Genomic DNA, 21,805 nt, shown 5'->3' on the forward strand with positions numbered 1-21,805 from the left:
ATTATTATTATTAATTGTTGTTGTTGCAGTTTATTAGATGCTGTTTTTTCTTTTTCTCAAGTGTTTTGAGTTAGGGGTTTAAAACTTTATTTTTAAGGATTCGGAAAGGCTAGTAGAAGTTAATAGATATTGCTTACATCCTCATGGTTTGTTCCCTGCCCCGTACCCTCAAAATTCTGAAAGAATGAAAGAGATATGCAAATTGTTTGCATTTTTTGGAATTTTTCTTGCAAAATGTTTGCAAGATAATCGTCTTGTGGATCTGCCTCTTTCTCAGCCTTTCTTTAAAATGCTTTGTGCTGGTAAAGGAAAATATTCCCATATGTCCAGAACCTTATCAAATGCATCTGACTTAAGTGACAGCATATATACTGATGGTCTTCAAAGTATTGATGAATCTTCTGATGATATTTTTGATACAAAAACTGAATATGTTGAAAAGCTAGACTCTCACTATTTTAGTGATGTTCTCACAGAAAATGACTTTGAACTAATCCATCCAGATAAGGGTGGCTTTATAAAAGTTCTTCGCACCTTTATAAAAAAACGAAATGCAATATTAAGCGAGAAAGATTTAACTAGTGCACAAAAAAGTGAGTTGCTAGAAAAGCTAATGATTGTTACTGAGCATGGACACGAATGTAAACTTGATGATCTTGGGTAAATATAATTTATTGTGTTTTACTCATGAAGTTTACATAAAACAACTTAACATTTGATTTTTAATTCTTTTAACAATTCTTTTTTCTTCCTAAGCCTTACATTTGAATATGTTCCATCCTCTACGGTATATGGATTTCATTCTATAGAGCTAAAACCAGGTGGTGCAAATGAGGTAATATACTAATTTTCAAAACAGTCCCTTATCTAAAGGTGTTTACTTTTTTTATTCTTTATAGTTTAATTCTTTATAGCCCGTTACTGAAGAAAATGCGGAGGAGTACATAAGATTACTTATAGATTTGGCAATGCATCGTGGGATTGCTCAGCAGCTTGAAGCTTTTAGAGGTTTTTAACCATATTTAAAAGTTTTTAACCATATTTTAACGTTTTGTTCATCACTTCACTTACCATTAACATTTTGTCTTTAGCTGGTTTTAATAGAGTGTTTTCAATGGAAAAGTTGCATACTTTTAAACCAAATGAACTCCAATTGATGCTATGTGGAGAGCAAAATCCTAAATGGACGCGCGAGGAGTTAATGAATTTTACGGAACCAAAATATGGGTATCATAAGGAAAGTCCTGGTTTCTTGCGCTTTATAAACGTGTTATTGGACATGAACGGAAAAGAACGTAAGGTATAAAAAAATGAGACTAGTTTACATTCTATTATTATTATTATTATTATCATTATTATTATTATTATTATAATTATTATTATTATTATTATTATTATTATTATTATTATTATTATTATTATTATTATTATTTTTATTATTATTATTATTATTATTATTATTATTATTATTATTATTATTATTAATTATCATTATTATTATTATTATTATTATTATTATTATTATTATTATTATTATTATTATTATTATTATTATTATTATTATTATTATTATTATTATTAATTATCATTATCATTATCATTATTATTATTATAATTATTATTATAATTATTATTATTATTATTATTATTATTATTATTATTATTATTATTATTATTATTATTAATTATCATTATTATTTTTATTAATTATTATTATTATTACTATTAATTATCATTATTATTACTATTAATTATTATTCAATTAAAATACCACGTAAAATCAATTTTCTTTTTGCAGGATTTTTTACAATTCGCTACCGGTTGCTCTTCACTTCCTCCAGGAGGAATATCTAATCTTCATCCTCGGTTGACGGTTGTTAAAAAAGAAGATGAAGGCGATGGTAGCTTTCCTTCTGTAAATACTTGTGTTCATTATTTAAAATTACCAGAATATTCTTCAGAACAATTATTAAAAGAAAGACTCCTCGCTGCTACCAAAGAGAAAGGTTTTCATCTTAACTGAGCTTAAAAAATAGCAATTAATAGCGAGTTTGTACGCCTGGTCCGAATTTTCTCGAAGAATGTAACTACTAATCCATTACTAACTATGTATGACGCTTATTGTATATTTTGTGTTTTTTGATAAAACAAAACTGAACATATTTTTATTATTTGATGATTATTCGTTTTCGAGCTTTATTCAGAACAGTTCAAGATAAATATTTGAATTATGTTTAGTACCTTCAAGAATATTATTAGGTAGTGAAGTGCGATGCAATTTTTTCTAAATAACAAATATTAAAGTTGTTAATATTGGTAGAAGCAGCAATGGTGGTGCATTTGGAATTTTTAGTATGGAAATAGTTTTTGAACCAAACATTTTGAATATTCCTGAACCCAAAAAGCCATCAGGTGTAAGCGTAAATTTTTTTTATGGTGGTGAAGCCATTCCTCTTAAAAACTATTTAATGAAACCATATCCACAAAACAACCTAAGAAGTAACCTTAAAAGTTAGAATACATAAATATCTTCTGTTGTGTGCACGTTGAATAATATAAAATACACATAATCTTGCAGCTGGATGGATTTATGTAGTAAATCACATTTAGTGAAATAGTTACCTTCAGTAGCCAATAAAACAGAAGTAGGCCTCGTTGCTCTTATCTCCTTAAATGAAGGTGAGGTATCCTAGAGACACCAATAACTACTGACATCTTCGATTGAATCAGCATCTAAAATTTTTTAAATATTTTAGACTCAAAAATTTTATCTCCATTTTACTTGAAGACAAGATCATCATAAAAATTTTAATCATCAATTAAGTCAACATTTACTTTTGTAAAATATTCATTTCGAAAAATGTTCTTGAATAATGTAGCACTTAAGAATTCAAAGCACGTGTATCAAACATGGTGTCCATTAGAATTTATTGTTTTCAAATTCATTGCCGCAGAGTTAGTAGTTTAGAATTGGTAGTTTTTTTTTTATGTAAAGCATTTATTTATAAGACCAATCTTTAAAGATGAATTTTTATCTTTAGACATGAATAGTAGATTTGGAAAAGTTTCATGTTTTGAAGTTGCTAAGAATAATCACAGTAAAGTAATACAAATTTCAGGAAATGTATGCGACAAATTATTTGTGTGAATTGTATGGCATTTGCGTCAGTGTTCATTACTTCACAGTGGAGAAATAAAACGTTGTTGTAATTGATACAAGTAAAAATAGCACACATTTAAATCCTACATATTTCGTAGTTGAAGTTTTAAACTTTTTTGTTAAATTCAACTTTTCCAAGTTAAAAATAATACCGAAAAAGTAAATGAGACCAATCTATGGTCAATTGCTCAGCATTATAATTATTGCCATTTCAATAAAATTAGATTTAATTTTTTGGGGTCTTAAGGGTTTAAATTAGAAAATGTCTGATTCAATTGATTAAAATTTAAAGATAAATACAGTGATTTCGATAACTGACGAAGATAACTACTGGGGCAGTTTTTAGAGCATCACCCTTCATTCCCTATTGATACTGTACCTGAAAGAACATCGCTTCCGTAGTTATTTCCAACTGTATCACTCACAATAGTTTATTTATAAAAATTCTCGTGAGTTTTTATAACTAATTGTAACTTAACTCGTTTGCAGTTATTTTGCTTAAAAGTGGTTTCAAGATTCCGTAATATTTAAAGCATGGCTTGGTTTGTAAATGCGTTGTGAATTTCCCTGTGGTAAATTTTAAGTAAAAATGAATTAAGTTGCTAAGCAACAATGCTACTGTCAAAATTTTGTCCCAAGTTTATAACATTAAATTAACCATAATTAGCTGGACAGTTCTTTAAATGTTTTTGAATTTTCGGATTAGATTAGATTCTTTAGAAAATGAACAAGGTTAGTTATTTGATTTTTGATAAATTGGGGAATTTTTTTGACTATTGCTTTACAATCTTGATGTTCCTCTTTTTTTGTGTAGTTCTTCTTGGTATTGTGGGTATTTAACGTGTACTTATCGACCTGCGATTATGTCAGGGTTTGTTACTACACTAATTGGGCTCAATACAGACCGTCACCGATGAAATTTTTTCCAGAAGATATAGATGTATCGCTTTGTACACATATTATTTATGCTTTCAGTCGAATAGAAAGTGGTTAGCACAATTATTATATTAACTTTTATTTTAAACGGCGCTTTAAAGAGATTGATAGCATGACGTAGTCTCTACATTATTACAGGGTCCACAAAGGAGTTAGGGGGTGAGGGCCTGGAAGGCCATGGGCCTGTAACTTTTAGTAAAGTAAATTTTGTTTACAGTAGCAATTGATCGTTTTTCACCTGCTTTTTAAAATTATCAAAATCAAAAATAATTAAACCACTGCAGTGCATACAATTTTCACCATTTCAAGTATTCGATAACGTGGCCCCCTTACTTAAAAAAGTGTTGCGTTGTTCTTGTATTACAATTCTTATCTCAAAGTTTTAAATAAAAATCTACTTTAGAAAAGAAGCTTGATATGTTTGAATGGAACGACGAGAAAATGTATGCTCGCATTATGGACTTAAAAAAAGTTAACCCAAAACTAATCATATTATTAGCTGTTGGAGGATGGAGCCACGAGTCTGGTTGTACGTAAATTATTTAATCATATGTTTTTGAAACTTGAGGAGCACAAAACTGTTTTCTTTTACAGAAAATAGTTCTAAATTTTATTTTTTAAGCGACCTCGCCATTTTCCATCATGGTCAACAATAATCAAAACCGTATAAAATTCGTTAAATCAGTGGTGAAGTTGCTCCGAAAAAATAATTTTGATGGTTTTGATCTGGACTGGGAATTCCCGGGTGGAAGAGGTAACTCACCGGCAAAAGACAAGGAAATGTAAGTATGTTAACTACAATTGAGATAACACAAATCAAAATTACTTTTTCTAATTATATAGAATTAATTACCCAAATATTTTTAAAATTACTTATTTAGGTTTACGGTTCTTGTGAAAGAGCTTGCAACGGCCTTTGAAAAAGATGCGGCTGAAAGCGGAAAACCTGCCTTGGTACTAACAGCTGCTGTTGCTGCGGCTTATGATGTCGTTGATGCGGGTTATGAAGCTAAGGAGCTTGCTAAATACCTTCATTTGTTACACATTATGGCTTATGATCTACATGGTACTTGGGATAAAGTGACAGGGCATCACGCAGCACTAACCAATGATGGGGGTAAATATTGAAACTCAAATGAAATTCCATTTTAAAATTTATACAAATCTATTTGCTCCAAACTAATTGTAAATGTACAATGAAATATGCTTGCTGATTAATATAGTTCTTTTTAAAATCTTAAAACAATGTAAAGCAAAAAGCGAAGAGTAAATAAATATGATAAATAAAAACTCTTTATTAAAAACCTTTTTTTTTCTTTTGGTTTTAGGAAAGTCTCCTAAACGGAAAGAATACACCGTTACTTATGCAGTTGAGCATTGGATTAGCAAAGGCTTTCCACCAAACAAAATCACTTTGGGTTTAGCAACTTACGGACGCTCTTTCTATTTGGAGGATGCTGATGACCACGGCCTTTCTGCAGACATCGATATATCGAAGAAAGATGATATGGCTCCAAAGGGATCGTTCACAAAAGAAGCAGGACTATTAGCATACTACGAAATTTGCTCAATGGGATTGACTGTTGTTCATGATAACAAAGCAGGAGCTCCCTATGGTTACAAAAATACTGTGTGGGTGGCGTACGATGATGCGAACAGTTTGACAAAAAAAGCCACACTATTGATTAAAGGTAGTCCATTATTCATCTTGGAATTATTTCAATTTCTCATCTTGAAAAGTCTTATTTTCTCATTTCGTCTTGCAATAATCTTATTTTGAGTTCTCAAAGAAGTTCTTAATGTAGGTTCTTCTTAAGTAATAAAGTTTCTTCTCAAGTAAAGTCTTAATGCATGTTCTCTTTTTTTCAGGTAAAAATTTGGCAGGAGCAATGTTCTGGTCGTTAGATATGGATGATTTTAACGGTAAACAATGCGGTAAAGGACGATATCCGTTGTTGAATGCTGTAAAGGATGCTTTAGAAGGTAAATCAAAAACAAATGGTAAAATAAATCCTGAAGAAACATCTTCAGGGGGTATTGTGATACCAAAGGCAATATATAATGGAAAATGCCATGCAGTAGGACTTTGGAAAGGATATCCTGGAATGGATATATGGTGCTTTATCAATTGTCCGAAAGGAATATGTCCAGTGTGCGCGTGTGCTTGTTAATTTCTGTTATTACTATTACGAATTCAAGCATCAAAGTTTTTTATAAAAGTTTGATTAAATATATGGGAAATTGTTTGTACGTAATTTTATCGTAATGAGACGTTTTTAAGCATGTTTTTGTAAAACTAACAAGCGATTTTTTATGCTATGATAAAATCTTAACTGAAGACACCTGTTAATTTGTAAAAATAAAGTAACAGTTTTAAAGTATTCAATGATGTGTTAGATTTTTTTTGATATTGTGGTAATATTGGATATTGGTAATATTAACACTAAAGTTGGTTTTTCCAATTATAATATTATATTAGGTGATAAGGAGTACGAAGGTACTCAAGGTTTTTGGGAATTTTTTATGATGAAAAACCCAAATGAAAGAATATATACAGACGAAGATTATAAAAATTATTCGGAGATTATGAAAAGTACCTATGTACTAAAAAGAAATAATGCAAAAGATGGTACAACAAGACTTGACTTGCTATTAGCAAGTAAAAAGGCTGTTAACACAAGATTAAGGAATGAAATTGTGCCAATATGAGATGAGTTGAAAAGGCAGCAAGTTTTTTATACAAATTCTTACAAACAAATAATGAAAATTTAAAAATAGTATAAGAATTTATATTACTAAAAATAATGTCTACATAATTAAAAATGCAGAAGTTAAAAGAATTGCGAAGTAAAACAAAAGCTTCGGTGTAACTGGCTACTCAAAGCTAATAAAGTCTGAGGTAATTAATTTGTTAAATGAACCATCAGCTCATTCGGAACCACGGTATAAAGCACTATTTAAGAAAGTTTCAAAAAGTAGAGCTAAAAGCATAGATCTAAATGATTTGTTCAAACATTGTTTTCATTTGATAAAATATTGAAAAGCTGGAGCTGATCAATTTATTAACAAATGAAAACAATCCACTAAATAAAGAAGTGGGTGGTTTAATTATATTCGATGATGAATCAGTACACATCGTTACACCTTCAGTGGTGCATAAAATAACAAATACACGACTTGAGAGTTTTTTCTATATTGATAATGAAATTAAAAAAATAAAGAGGAAAGATGTTCACCATGATTTACTAAGCTCAAAAACCAGATTTAAAGAATATATATACAAAAGTAAGACATACGAAAGAAACTTTTAAGAGTACCAATCAAAAAAAAGTTACTGCTTTGAAAAATTTTTCAAATGCTTTTACAATCGATGTTGATGTAGCATAACAAACCGATAGTTAAATTTATTGCGATCTTCAATCTTCAAATCTCTGAGATTAGAAGTAAAACATTGTATTTCTAATAAAACAAAAACAATTATAAAGATTGGTTCTAAAATGTATAATGCAAGTAAAATCATTATCAAAAAAGGTCAAAATTGGTATTGAAGTAGGAGATGCTGAAATTCTTTCTTTTAAAAGAACTAAAAGAACTAAATTTAAGAGCCACTGATTTTGATGAGTTTTATGACACCATGATTGATCGTATTATCGATCATTTTGTGGACTTTGCTGAAAATGGTAGAAGTTGAATGTTACACTCAATAGTATCTTTAAAAATAAATATGTTCCACTAAGAGGTAGTTCATACATACCACTTCCTAGACAATTGGCTTCTAAAAAGACTATGTTTAACATTAGGATAAGGATGAAAAATGTTTCCTGTGGTCTGTATCAAGAGCTAAATATCTTAAAGCACATAATAATGAATGTGAGAGTGAAATAAATATGAGTGGTATAGATTATCTTGTTTCAGTAAAAATATCCTCAATTAGTTTTCATCTTCCTCCTATTCCAAAGAAGGAAGTTTAAGTCATCCACCATTATTTTTTTATTATTTAAATTACAAAAAAAGCAATTAAGGTCATTTCCAAATATTTGAGGAAAGTTCTGAGTTCTCTTAAATAGATAGAAGAGTAGGTTTTTCAGAATTGATAGCAACCCACCCGCATCCTTCAACTTTAACACAATTTTTGATTTCTTAAAGAACTTCTTGAGATTTTTAAGGTCTGTGTTAGAGCTCCGACCTCAAGTAAATTTGAATCATAAAGCAAATGTGAAGTCATATTTACTGAAAAGATTATTGAAACAAAGATGAAGCTTGGAATGGGGTTGTCGAATGAGCGAGACCTAACATCTTCTAAAAAAGCGCGAAAACAAAAGAACAAAAAAATGCAGTGCAAAGCACTATGGCTCCGCAGGAGTTATAGAGGGGTTGCAGTGCGGTCTCGAAAGCTTCACTGCCTCAATTGGATGAACTACATAAACAAGTAAAAAGAAAATATGCTAAAAATTAGGTTATAGTTATAAATAAATTATGGGCTGCTGATGCTAGTCTCTCTTTAGGATTGAAAAGATATTTGAGAAAAACCAATACAAAATCTTTAGTAAAATGGGTTGGTTATCCAGACTTATTCTTGGATCAATAATAAAAATTTGTTCGACATTCCATAATAGTTTCTGATATGTCTTTTGTAAATGTAATATATCACTTTGCAATTACAATGCTTAAAAGTTTAGTACTAGTTGATGATTACTTAATGGTCAGATCCAATAGATCCATGGAACGAAGCTTTTTCGCTAAAAGATGCGGTTATAAGATAAGTATTTGATATTTCTGATGTAATTATAGTGCTCTGCGTCTTGACTCTCTCAGTGCTAATAAATGACTAAATTGCATCCATGTCTTTATGTTTGGTTACGTAACTAAATATAACAATTTCATAATTCTGTTGCAACCACAATAAATGGTTAAAATGTATTAATGTTTTTATGGTTGCTTATATGGTTACAATATAAAAATTTGACAGTTTTGTTGCAATAACAAAAAGTAGTGAAATTGTATCCATGTTTTTATGATTGATCACATGGTCAATTATTTAGCCATTTTTTTATTGCATACGTTTAAAAATTCGATGGTCGAATTTTTAACCGCTCAAAAAATTAATTCTGGGGATGGGTTTTTAATGGCAGGTGGATGGTCAAAAAAGAGGTGAGCCAGCTCTTCTATTTTTCTACTCCTTATTTCAGAATGACTTGATTTTTAGAATTCCAAAAGAACTTATTACAACCATAAAAATTATTTCGTAAATCTAATCAATATCTTTACGAACAATTCCTCTGATTAGCTAAAAGTTGGTGACAATGGGAATTTGAGGTCGAGAAATCTTATTAAAAGTGCTTGAATTGTATGGAAGAAATGTAAAGCATGGGATTTTTAGTTTTAATATTTAAACTTAAATTTTACCCAGCGCTTCGTTAATACTATAAAAGCCATTGTTGATTTGAGAAGCAAACACGATTTTCTCTTTTTCAGCAAGCTTACAAAAATGTTCTCAACCGAAACAATATACTTATGAAACCATACATGTGCGGTTAATTTAAATTAACCCTCTTTCAAAACTAATTTCTAATAAGTGTAAGCGGTAAGAATTTTTAATTTTTTAAATTTGGTTACTGAATATTACAAGTTCTAATAATGATCAATCAGTTGCTCAGCGTATTGCGTCATCAATTGCGTTGGATGCAAATATGGATTTATATGGCTAGAAACTCTTTGATGATTGAAGTCAATCAAAAAAGAAGTTCAAGATTATCTGCGTCGAAAGCTGATATTGATGCATCCTCAGCTGAAGAAATGATCTAACTCAGGGATAATGGACCACCGCCAAAAAAAACCTGCGAAGTTATCACTGTTCTCTACATTTACATAAAAAAAACTTTTTTTCATATATCAAAAAAAAAAAAAAAAAAAAAATTATTTTAAATACATTTAAAAGAAAGAGTTGTTCATAGAATGTTTGACCACAGTGAGGATATTTTTTAATAAAATCATAACGATTTTAGGAGAATACCTATACATTTTCCATGTACAAATTCTGCATTTTTAAACCTTTATAAAAAATTTACTAATAATAAACTTCTATATTAATCTCAAACAATAACATTCCCTTTTACAGCTCAAAATACTTTCCAATTACCTTTAACAAAAGTAAATCACCTTTTTATTTAGACCACCATCATAGCTTTGTTGCGAAAAAAACTCGGATCATAGACAAAAGGACGCACCTTCTACCTTACCTCGACGGTATGAAGTCCATTGGTGAATGATTTGTTCATTGTTTATTATAAACAAATTTATTGTCTGATATTTTAAATCCCATATAGTTTACAAGGAACAAACTGAACAAAAAAAACCTCAAACAAGGTTTTGATTTAATGTTTAAACGAATTTAAAAATGAAAAATACTTTTTAACAAATAACGTTTTTAAACAAAAAAAAAAATTCAACACATTTATTTACAAAAGGATGTCGATGCGGCAAGAAATTCTTACGATAGTAGCATCATGAGACATTTTAAAACTCATTTTAAACTTTAATTGCAATAAATATACCGAAGCGGAAATATAATATATTTTGATTAGAATTTTTATAACGAAGTATAAAAATGGTTGTTATTCATGAATAACATAAATAAGTCATAATCCATTATGATTTAATCTAAAGCTATTGCTTAATCATTGCCTGTGCATCCTCGATATTGCTAACACATTGCTTTCATCCAATTAAAGTATCATATATTTCTATACCCTATTTTTTTTATTGATCATGCTACCCGGATGAACATATTTCAGCTACTTGAAGACTCAACTCAACGTAAAACTTTTCTCCTTTTCATTTAGAAACCAACAAACAAATTGGAAAAAGATGGAAAAACCTGTGTTAATAATAATAATTAAAAAAGTTCTAAACTTGTTTTTTTTTTTAAGAAAAAAAGAGTTAAGAACTTTTTAACAAATTTAGAACTATTAAATAGTTTATATTTTTAATTCCAGTAAAACCTAAGTTCCACAAAAAGTAAAAGCGCTCGATTTAACAAAGAATTAAATTGTTTTTTTCTACATTACAGACGTTTAAATGAACTGGCTAGATTGCAACGTCGAACAAGCATCGGGGTTACTTTCGTTCACCATCGTTTGATAACGAAAAACCGATGTGAAATGTTATTTTTCTGATCATTTGGTTACGTTACTAAATTTGATTAATTAACGGTTTAAAACCGTTATGTCCCGAAAATGTCCACATGTTCGTTATCTGTCAGACTAAAATGTTAATAATCAAAAGAAATCTTTTAAAAAGTACTTTCTATTGAAAAGTGATTTCTATTAAAATAGACGAAGAGTTGAACCATCAGAAGCCAGAAGGAAGAAAAATTGCCTCAGAATAGAAGAGTTGAACCATCAGAAGCCAGAAGGAAGAAAAATTGCCTCAGAATAGAGCCCAATCTATAAAAACATCTACATTTGTATCATGTTTATGGTGCTCGATACTTTGTTTTAAATTTAGGAGCAACTACTAAATCCATTTGACGAATTTACATCGATTCATTTGAAGTAAATGTTTTATCGATCAAGTCAATTAGCAGCATATTGCCTCCAGCTGAGTGTAGTTAAGCTTCTTTTATTAACTTTGTTAACTAATTTCTTAGATCAGACAAAAAATACTATATCATAATTTGTGAGAAACAAAGTAAGTTTAATTGATAAGAAAAGTAAAATAATCTGATTAGTTAACAACAGAAATTGAAAAAGAAGATAATGCTATAAGTTCTTAAATTTATGCTAAATTTCCGTCTGTTCCCGAAAAATGGATGCAACCCTACCTGCTGGTCCCGAGAAAACCCTTTGGTGGATTGAAAGGGTACACCTTGCTGACTTCAAAAATGTCTTTCTTTAAATCAGACATTGAAGGAGGCCTGAGAAAAAAACATTTAAAGTTTGACCAGATTCAGAGAGTAAATGAAAGCCTTTCTTTGCATTTTTACAGAATTAAAAATACATTTAATTGTCAAAAAAACTCTTTTATTTGATTCCATAGCCATATTGTTTGAAAGAAAGATACAAACAAGGAGAAAATTAAAATCTAAAAAAATGATAATATGAACAAATCAAAATAAAAAACACAAAATTTAACAGAAATTAAGTTCTCTACTTTAAAAGGAAATCAAAATAAATTATGCAAAAACACGAAACAATTGAACATAATAAAGTTTTTCTACTTTAAAACATTTCAAAATAAATTATGAAAATAAAAAACATACAACAAATAAAAAAGATAAAATTTCTCTACTATAAAAGCAATTCAAACTAAGTAATAAAGATAAACATCCACAAAATAATCAAGCATAATAAAAGTTCTCTAGAGTAAAACCAGAAATTCAAAATAAATTATGAAAATAATAATTTGCATATCTAAAATGGGCCTCACTTTATATTTTTTAAAGGATTTTTGAGTTTATCTCAATCAAACACTTTTTGAAGCTGATTTCTATATTCTGGATGATTCTTGTCTCTTTTGAATTTTTGCCAATGACTAGTGAATATGTGATGCAAACTCTCAGTAGCCTGCTCACTGTAAATGCCAAGAGAGCAGTTTTTTCTTGAATTAAAATGCTTAATGTGATGAAAGACTGTGTGGACCTTTGGTGTTACAGATACATCATTTGAAAGAAAAGAAGCTATGAAATTTTCAATTCTCTTCTTATAATCTGGCTCGAAATCTTTTCCAACACAAAATTCCACAACTGCATTGAACTTTCTCAAAACATCAATTAGAGGAATTGGTTGAAAAGCACTCCTTGCTTCAGCAAATTGTTGAAAGTTTTCAATGTTTTTTAAAATCTTTCTGCAGTTAGGGCCTACAAGCTCCCCTCCATGAAATGGCTGAAGTGAAATGTGGATAGACGCCAACCACTGATTCACTTGAGGCCACCTGTCCTTTAGAGTCTTGATCAGAAGGTTGACAACACCTAACATATGATGGAGTTCCATGGGGGGAATAAAGACAAGGACAAGCAGGCTATCATTGTCTTGGAAAAGAAGAGGACAATTAACAGCATTAAAAAAGTCCTTTGCTCTTTTTAGGTCACATCCAAATTTCTTGAAGGCTTCATTAACTTTTTTGAAAGATCCAATAGCTTTTTGTAGATCCTGACTCTGCAAGATTTTTTGAACTTACATCACACCAACAGCAAGGATGTATGCTTGCATGAGACTGAAATCCACAAATAATGTTAGCTATCTTCATGTCACTAGACACCACAGACTGAACTTCTGATGCTTGAATTAAATCAAGAACTGTTTTGACATTGTCATAAACACTCAGGAACACTTTCTCCAATTGCAATTATCATTTGACATTTTACTCCTGAGTCTTTTGAAGACCTATGATGCAATTTAAGTTTTTTGCTTTGGTTATTTCCTGGATTTCGATTCATGACACCAAGGCTTACTTTTAAAAATCCACCTCCTGCATCTATGCCCAATTTGGTTAGAGGATTGTCAATAGGTAAATGCTTTTTAAGAAGTTTTTCATGAATAAGTTTCAATTTTTTACAATGGGCAATTATTCTCCTGGATATTTCTCCCTTTTCCACTTCACAAAGAACAGATGTTGCAATAAACTAACTTCACATAGAACAGATGTTGCAATAAACTAACTTCACAAAGAACAGATGTTGCAATAAACTAATCTGAAAGGGTCTTGCCATAAATTTGAAATTTAGCAGGAAAATTCTTTTCAACTATTTTTTCACATGCAACAAAATTCAAGGTAGATACCAATTTTATTATTTTGTTATTTGACAACCCTGTATTTGCTTGAACTTGGACTAGGTCTTGAGTTGTTAAGCTTTAAGATGAGGGTGAGGATGATGTCTGATGTGTTTGTGAAGATCCTATTAACAAAATTTTTCAAACCAATTTACATTTTTTTATGAAGAAAAGTTAGCTTATTATTAGTGAAACTTATAAATAGAATATAAATTTCAGATTTGCAGGCAGTCAATATTTTCAACTTTTAAAGAATTACTAAAACTATTATGTACTAAAAACAAAATTGATTTGTGAATCATCTGCAGCAAATACTAAAATAAAAGAAAGTTAAACTTTTTTAGCAAGAAGAACAAGAAATGAATTTCCTCCCTGAGCCTGTTTTAGTTTGATTGTCCCTTTAGGAGAAGGTGGTGATTCACACAGCAATTTCTTTGCAATCAAGCTGTGAGGTTTTCCTCTGGTCACTAAAGAGAAACAGAAGGAGCATCTTTTCTCTTGATGAATGGCTGACTTCACTTTCTAAATTTTTTCATTTAGTTGTTTTGTCAAGGGATGTTTTGATTTCCAATTCACTTTTGCAACCTCACATATTAGGTAATCACATGTAGTTGAAGACCAGGTGGTCTTGCCTATTCTGATTGTTGAAAAGTCATGCAGGTCTGGCATTTTCGTTTGAACTCCTTCAGAGGCCTACCTCATTACTTTTCTGCAGCACTCACAACGAGCAGATGGAACAGACGCATCATCAAAATTTATTGATTTTTGAAGAGTTTCAGTAATTTTTTGCTTCAGAAACTCTGTTAATTGTCTTTCAGCTTTTTTGAAACAAAAGATATAAATTACTTTTCTATTTTCATCATGGTTTCTTGTTGGTGCCATGATGAAATTTGAATGTAAAATTTGTTTTGATTGTTGAAGCTCATTGTTAGACTCCTGAACTAGTTAATTCATTTTTCAAGTATTTTGGTTTTAAAGTATATTCGAAGAAATTTGTCAAAATGTTTTGTACAAATTTTTCTTTTGTTTAGTGTACCTATCTTTGGCAGAAACTTAACAAAGTTTTATTGTCAAAGTACTAAGTCATTCTTAATTAAAATAATCTAGGCTTATAATTATTAGATTATGATTTTTTACCAATCTTATAAGATATTTTTAGAGTAATCTAGACTGTATGTTTACCAAAAGATACGTATCACAATGACAGAAAATTTGGGCGTAGCCAGTTATAGGCCTTTTAAAGAACAAAGTAAAAAAAGTAGTTTACTGCATTTTCATTCATAGTAATGGTTAATTATGGTTAGGGGTGGGAGTTAAGGTTAGTTTTAGTCTAACTAAAATAAGCCGACTACGTTTTAGTCAAACTAAATTTAGCCGACTAACTTTTAAGCCTAACTAAAATTAGTTGACTAAAACAAGGTTTAGTGCTATAAAAGACTTAGTAAACTATACCATGAAATTATATGAACATAATATGAATTATGACAAATAAATCAATTTAAAGACATTCATCAAAATTTATTGTTTTTAAGAAATTTAAAATACGAAATGTAATTTGTAACAATTAGGTAATAAAAATGTTTTGTTTGTACCTAGTATTGCCCCAAATTTTCTTTTATTGAACTAAATAAAAATTGGTTTGTTAGTAGAACAACTCCGTCAATAACAGCTGATATTTTATACCGAAAACATGATTAGTTATTAGAATTTTAATAATAATTTTTAAAAGAAAAACAAAACTGAGAGTTGAACAAGATATACATTCAATTACACAGTATAGAAATAATAAAAAACATTAATTGCCTAACTGTTTCAATCTCATTGTTGTCAATGTAAATATTTGCGTTTTTATGAGTGTAGAAAGAAATAAATTACGCATTATTACCTCAAAAAATCATTGCAGGTATTATATAAATGAAACCCCAAAATGCTTCTGCACATGACACACCTTTCAATAACATGGCACCATCTTATTTTATAAATTGATTTCACATGTATTTTACAATTTGTAATTCACTTTAATTAGAAATTGAAAAAATCCAGATCTGAACCAATTTTCGTTGATACTTACCGTCGCAACTACATTTGAAGGGCCCTAAAAGAAACTGTTAGGAAGATCGCATCTCCGTGTAGACTTTTCCAGCTGCAAATCTTATAGCTATTGAAACTTTAACGTCAAATATTTACCAAGACTGATGAAAATCAAAAATATTTTGCAACAATGGTTCAGACGGACAAACTGGTGGATTTCAAAACAAACGGATTTTATAACATTTGTAACCATGGCTGAATGTCTTACTGCGATAGTTCAGTCAAAACTGCATCAATATATTACACAGCCATGAAAAATAAAAATGGATATGACTTTTTCCACTTCTTTTTTGTAATTTATATAAATTGATTCAGTAGTCTAAAACTAACGTTTCAGTACATTACCTTCTTTTGAAGAAACGTGAAGGTAACTTCGGCTTTCAGTTACGAAGCTTGAAAATAGTACAAATGAGTTATTCGACTTTATAAAGTTTCTTATACTGAGTAAACCAGCAAAAAATAAAAACTTATCATTTTTTTGAACTAAAATGTTAAGAGTCTTTAATCTCAACTCTTTGGCATTTTAATCTGGAAGCTTTCATTATTAACTTTAAGATGTATATTATTGAAGATAGAATTTTACTTTAAATCACCACGGTTAGACCAAAATAAATATCCGTTATTTAAATATAAATCTTTGAATCTTAACTTAACGATTGTGTACCATTATGCACTAATCTAGTTCAATATTAATTAATTTATAGAGTGCTGAGTATGAGATTATATAAAAGTTTTAAGCTTGTACTAGTTGGACAGTTTTTTAAAAGCTTTTGAGTTTTCGGATTACGTTCTGTAGAAAATTTAGAAAAGCTTATGTTCTATAGAAAATGAACAAGGTCGGTAAATTTTTGAACAAATTAAGGAAGTTTTTTCTTATTGCTTTACAATCGTTTTTTGTTTTTTTTGTTTGTTTTGTGTGTGTAGCTCTTCCTGGCGTTGTGGCTGTTTAACGTGTACTTATCAACCTGCGATTATGTCAGGGTTTGTTACTACACTAATTGGGCTCAATACAGACCGTCACCGATGAAATTTTTTCCAGAAGACATAGATGCATCACTTTGCACACACATCATCTATGCTTTTAGCCGGATAAATAATGGTGAGCTTAGTTTTTACATAACTATCCCTAAAAACGTTGCCATAAAGATTGATATTATTATGTAATCTCTATATAGTAAACTATTAAAATAGGATATTTTTTAACCGAAGAAAATCAAATAAATACGGCCAAAATAGCTTGTTTTACACCAGTCTTTTAAGATATCAAAATCGAAAATAATCAAACCATTGCAGTGTATAAAATTTTCTCCATTTCAAACATTTGATGTGGCCCCCCCCTTCCCCCCCCCCCCACTTTAAAAAATTGTGGCGAGTTTTTTGTATCAAAATTCTTATTTCAAAGTTTTAAATAAAACTTTATTTTAGAAAAAACGATTCTTGATATGTATGAATCAAACGACGAGAAAATGTATGCTCGGGTTATGAACTTAAAGAAAGTTAACCCAAAACTAATCATATTACTAGCTGTTGGAGGATGGAACCACGAGTCCGGTTGTACGTAAATTATTTAATCATGTTTTTTGAAACTTGAGGAGCACAAAACAGTATTATTAGTCTGTTAAAATTTTTTTTTTTTTTTTTTTTTACTGAAAATAATTTCCAATTTTATTTTTAAGCGACCTCGCCATTTTCTATCATGGTTAACAATAATCAAAACCGCGCAAATTTTATTAAATCGGTGGTGAAGTTGCTCCGAAAAAATAATTTTGATGGTTTTGATCTGGACTGGGAGTATCCGGCTGGAAGAGGAAACTCGCCGGCAAAAGACAAGAAAATGTAAGTGTTTATTTCAATTGAGATAACGCAAACCAAAGTTGCTTTTTCTAATTACATTGAATTTAATACCCATCTATTTTTAAAATTACGTATTTAGGTTTACGCTTCTTGTGAAAGAGCTTGCAACGGCCTTTGAAAAAGACGCAGCTGAAAGCGGAAAACCCGCCTTAGTATTAACAGCTGCTGTTGCGGCGGGTTATGACGTCGTTGATGCAGGTTACGAAGCTAAGGAGCTTGCTAAATACCTTTATTTGCTAAACATTATGGCTTATGATCTACATGGTACTTGGGATTTTGTGACAGGACATCACACAGCGCTAAACAATGATGGGGGTAAGTATTGAAATTATGTTTAATTAAGGTAAATTGTTAAATTGGGTTTCTTCTAAGTGGATGTATTAATTTTGATTGACACTATCAAATTATGTTGCATGATTACAATATAAACACAAATGAAACTCAAATGAAATTCCGTTTTAAAACTCATATCAATCTATTTGTTCCAAACTAATTGTAAATGTACAATGAAATATGCTTGCTGACTAATATAGCTTTTTTTTAAATCTTAAATTTATGTCAGCCAAAAAGCTAAGTGTAAATAAATATGATAAATAAAAACTCTTTATTAAAAACCTTTTTTTTCTTTTGGTTTTAGGAAAGTCTCCTAAACGGAAAGAATACACCGTTACTTATGCAGTTGAGTATTGGATTAGCAAAGGCTTTCCACCAAAAAAAATCACTTTAGGTTTAGCAACTTACGGACGCTCTTTCTATTTGAAGAATGCTAATAACCATGGCCTTTCTGCAGACATCGATATCTCAAAGAAAAATAATCTGGCTCCAAAGGGAAAGTTCACAGAAGAAGAAGGATTATTGGCATACTACGAAATTTGCTCAATGGGATTGACTGTTGTTCATGATAACAAAGCAGGAGCTCCCTATGGTTACAAAAATACTGTGTGGGTGGCGTACGATGATGCGAACAGTTTGACAAAAAAAGCCACACTTTTAATTAAAGGTAGCTCATTGCTCATCTCGTATTTATCACATTTTGTGTTTTCTTTATGTAAAAGTTTAATCCATACTGTCCTTTTTTCAGGTAAAAATCTGGCAGGAGCAATGTTTTGGGCTTTAGATCTTGATGATTTTAACGGTAAACAGTGTGGCCAAGGACAATATCCGTTGTTGAATGCTGTAAAGAATGCTTTAGAAGGTAAACCAAAAACAAGTGGTAAAATAAATCCAGAAAAAAATCCTTCTAAGAAAATATGGCACCATGGGCAACATAAAATGAAAAATTTCATGCAGTAGAACTTTGGAAAGGGTATCCTGAAATGTTTATATGGTGCTTTATCAACTGTTTGAAGGGAGTATGCCCATTGTGCGCGTGTGTTTGTAATTTCTGTTATTATGATTACGAATTCAAGCATCAAAGTTTTTTAAGATTTATCGGAAATTGTTTTTGTATAAATTCACTGTTTTTAAGCAGAAGTTTTTAAGCATGTTTTTGTAAAACTAATAAGCGAATTTTTTATGCTATTATAAAATCTTAACTGAAAACACCAGTAAATTTTGAAAAAGTAACATAGTTTTGAAGGCATCAATGATGTTCTGCTGCATTCGTCAAAACCTATAATACCTTTGATGAACTTAACACATTTAATTTTTGATGTGCAAAATCATGTTTAATAACGAACTAACACTAGTCTTATTCTTAAATAAAACGTAAGAAAATCAATTTTTTGATGGTAGTGGAATACATGATCGGAAAGAATAAAAGCTGAGTTTCAATAATTAGCATAGTATTTTCAGCAGCCATTTTTTAAACGAAGATACGATGCTACAAAGTTGGGTAAGCAACTTATTCGGTTCATACATATGTATATGTATATATATATATATATATATGTACATTAGGGTGGGTCAATTTTTTTTTTTTTTATGAAACATGGAAATAAAGTTGCATTTCGTTGTCTCTATTAATGATATGTAAAAGAAATGTAATAAAAATTTTATTTCGTTTTGCCAACTTTAACTTAAATTTTACTATATAAGGTCAAAATGATGCTATTTTACAACAGTCGTATAATTGCAGGATAAAAGCATTAAGATTTAGATTTTTTGATGATTCATGTTAATAATATTATATTAATAGTATACAAACTTTGCAAAAGTTTAGAGCACCCTACGAAATATAAAACAAAAAGCTGTTAGTGTTGTTTGTTGACTTCCGATTAACATGATCCTTCACTTCGTTATAAGATATATACTTACGCTGTTTGTTTTTTTGTTTTAGTGTAATTAGTTAAAATTGAAAATAAAAATGGCTACTGTTAAAACACGAAGTGAAACTGAACATGGTATACTTGGACAACCAAGACCATTTCAAACAAATCAACTGCCAACTTCTGCTGATGTTTTTAAAGCATATGACTATTTACTAAAAAATAACAATTGCACAAGTGTTACTGAAAGAGCAACAGTCATAGCTAATGAAATTAAAGCACTGTACAACAAAGCAAGTATTCCTACCATTGCAGTCAGCAGCTTAGTTATTCGCATAAAGAGACTAATCAACAAAGTACATGAGCTTGGTAAATACTCTGATCGCAAGAAGTCCTCTGCAACATTTAAATCAAGTTTGCAGATGTTAGACCAACTATTCGATATTTGTCTGTGTAAGTGTTTTGATAATGGTGTTCGAGAAAGGTCAGCTTGTTTATGTCCACTGCCAAAAAAAATTCCAACACTTGAATGGGAGTTCTGGATAGATCAAAAAACGGTACGGAAGATGGTAATAGGAAAAGTAGACAAAGAAGAAACAATTAAGCTGCAGAAGAGAGAAAAAAGAGGAAGTAAAACATGCAATTTACCAATTACAGATAAGAAAATGAAATTTGATAAAGAAATTGATCCAAATGAAACATATTGTAGTGATAATGAACAGTCAAAGTCAGATGAAGAATTTTTGCCAATTGAGATGTCAGATGATAAAGTCATGTCAAGTTATGAAGTGATATCAAGTGATAATAAGATGTCAAGTGATGAAGAGATCAAAGTTTACAACACTAAACAATATCCTGAGTTGTGTAAGGCCATGGATAGGTGTAAAATCAGTAACAGAGATGCTTGCTTAATAGCAAATGCAGTACTAAAAGATTTAGATCTTATAACACCAGAGAATGCTATTGATCCAGCAAAACTTCGTCGTCAGAGAAATATGTGGAGGAAAAAAGAAGTTGAAAAGCATGCTGCTGAAGTCCACAATGTACTTTGCATTGGATTTGATGGGAAGCAGGATATCACTTCCGTTAAAGCAAGTGGTGTCCGACGAAATTTCAAAGAAGAACATTATGTGATAGTGTCATTTCCGCAAAACAAATATGTCAATCATGTCATGCCACAAAGTAGTAAAGCTATTCATATTGCACAAGAGATATTATTGAGCATCAACAACATCAAATCATCAGACACTTTAGCAGCAGTTGTTTGCGATGGTTCTGTGAATAACACAGGTCAACACAATGGAATAATCAGAAAATTAGAAGAAGGTCTTGGGAGAACATTGCAATGGTTGGTCTGCTTGTTACATGCAAATGAACTACCTTTTAGAAAATATTTCTCGGTTGTGGATGGTGGACATTCAACAGGTCCAGCTACTTCAACAGGTAAAATAGACATTGCACTAGATTTTGATCCAAAAGATTTAGATACTGTGAACTTTAAACATATACCTGGTAAAGTTGAGGATGTAAGTGTTGATGTCAAGAAAGATTTAAGCTCTGATCAGATATACCTTCTAAAAGCTTGTTTAGCTGTTCAGCAGGGATACACTGCTTGTGATCAAATATTGTTCCTCCAGACTGCTATGCCAGGAAATTTGAACCATGCAAGGTGGCTAACAAAGGCCAATCGTATTTTACGTTTGTATATGTCTAAAGAAAATCCTTCAAAACCATTGCAAAGAATTACAAGATTCATCGTAAATGTTTATGCGCCATCGTGGTTCAAC

The 21,805-nt window shown here is 30.3% G+C and overlaps 3 protein-coding genes across 3 annotated transcripts in view; all 3 read left to right on the forward strand.

Annotated features, from left to right (window-relative positions):
* LOC145182681 (E3 ubiquitin-protein ligase HECTD1-like) overlaps positions 1-2,171 on the forward strand; it is a 232,973-nt gene extending 230,802 nt beyond the window's left edge. Inside the window, exons 37-41 of the mRNA XM_090086300.1 lie at positions 98-660; positions 757-835; positions 915-1,008; positions 1,092-1,300; positions 1,799-2,171. Of these exons, the coding sequence (XP_089942426.1) occupies positions 98-660; positions 757-835; positions 915-1,008; positions 1,092-1,300; positions 1,799-2,023 (1,170 nt within the window). The 3' untranslated portion in view covers positions 2,024-2,171. The remainder of the gene's footprint in view (positions 1-97; positions 661-756; positions 836-914; positions 1,009-1,091; positions 1,301-1,798) is intronic.
* Positions 2,172-4,734: 2,563 nt separating this feature from the next.
* LOC149890158 (acidic mammalian chitinase-like) lies at positions 4,735-6,357 on the forward strand. Its single transcript, XM_090086308.1, has 4 exons — positions 4,735-4,878; positions 4,978-5,213; positions 5,425-5,787; positions 5,966-6,357. The coding sequence occupies exons 1-4, from the start codon at positions 4,739-4,741 to the stop codon at positions 6,265-6,267; spliced, it is 1,041 nt and encodes a 346-aa protein (XP_089942434.1). The 5' UTR covers positions 4,735-4,738; the 3' UTR covers positions 6,268-6,357.
* Positions 6,358-16,695: 10,338 nt separating this feature from the next.
* On the forward strand, positions 16,696-19,353 carry LOC149890159 (acidic mammalian chitinase-like). The gene is made up of 7 exons (XM_090086306.1): positions 16,696-16,793; positions 16,882-17,056; positions 17,383-17,511; positions 17,634-17,793; positions 17,891-18,126; positions 18,449-18,811; positions 18,893-19,353. Exons 1-7 carry the CDS (start codon positions 16,785-16,787, stop codon positions 19,102-19,104), a joined length of 1,284 nt encoding a protein of 427 aa, XP_089942432.1. The 5' UTR covers positions 16,696-16,784; the 3' UTR covers positions 19,105-19,353.
* Positions 19,354-21,805: the final 2,452 nt, after the last annotated feature.

This window comes from Hydra viridissima, unplaced genomic scaffold, assembly GCF_058129835.1.
Source record: "Hydra viridissima isolate aposymbiotic clone 2 unplaced genomic scaffold, HvirCarnegie_v1 scaffold_4, whole genome shotgun sequence".
NCBI classification, from domain to species: domain Eukaryota; kingdom Metazoa; phylum Cnidaria; class Hydrozoa; order Anthoathecata; family Hydridae; genus Hydra; species Hydra viridissima.

Bases quoted from the DNA above. Each gene is read 5' to 3' on its own strand.
- LOC149890158 (XM_090086308.1), top strand. From the start codon at position 4,739: ATGGTCAACAATAATCAAAACCGTATAAAATTCGTTAAATCAGTGGTG. The intron at 4,879-4,977 runs GTAAGTATGTTA...TTACTTATTTAG, and splicing joins CCGGCAAAAGACAAGGAAAT to GTTTACGGTTCTTGTGAAAG. The intron at 5,214-5,424 runs GTAAATATTGAA...TTTTGGTTTTAG, and splicing joins AGCACTAACCAATGATGGGG to GAAAGTCTCCTAAACGGAAA.
- LOC149890159 (XM_090086306.1), top strand. The intron at 17,057-17,382 runs GTGAGCTTAGTT...ACTTTATTTTAG, and splicing joins TTTTAGCCGGATAAATAATG to AAAAAACGATTCTTGATATG. The intron at 18,812-18,892 runs GTAGCTCATTGC...TCCTTTTTTCAG, and splicing joins AGCCACACTTTTAATTAAAG to GTAAAAATCTGGCAGGAGCA.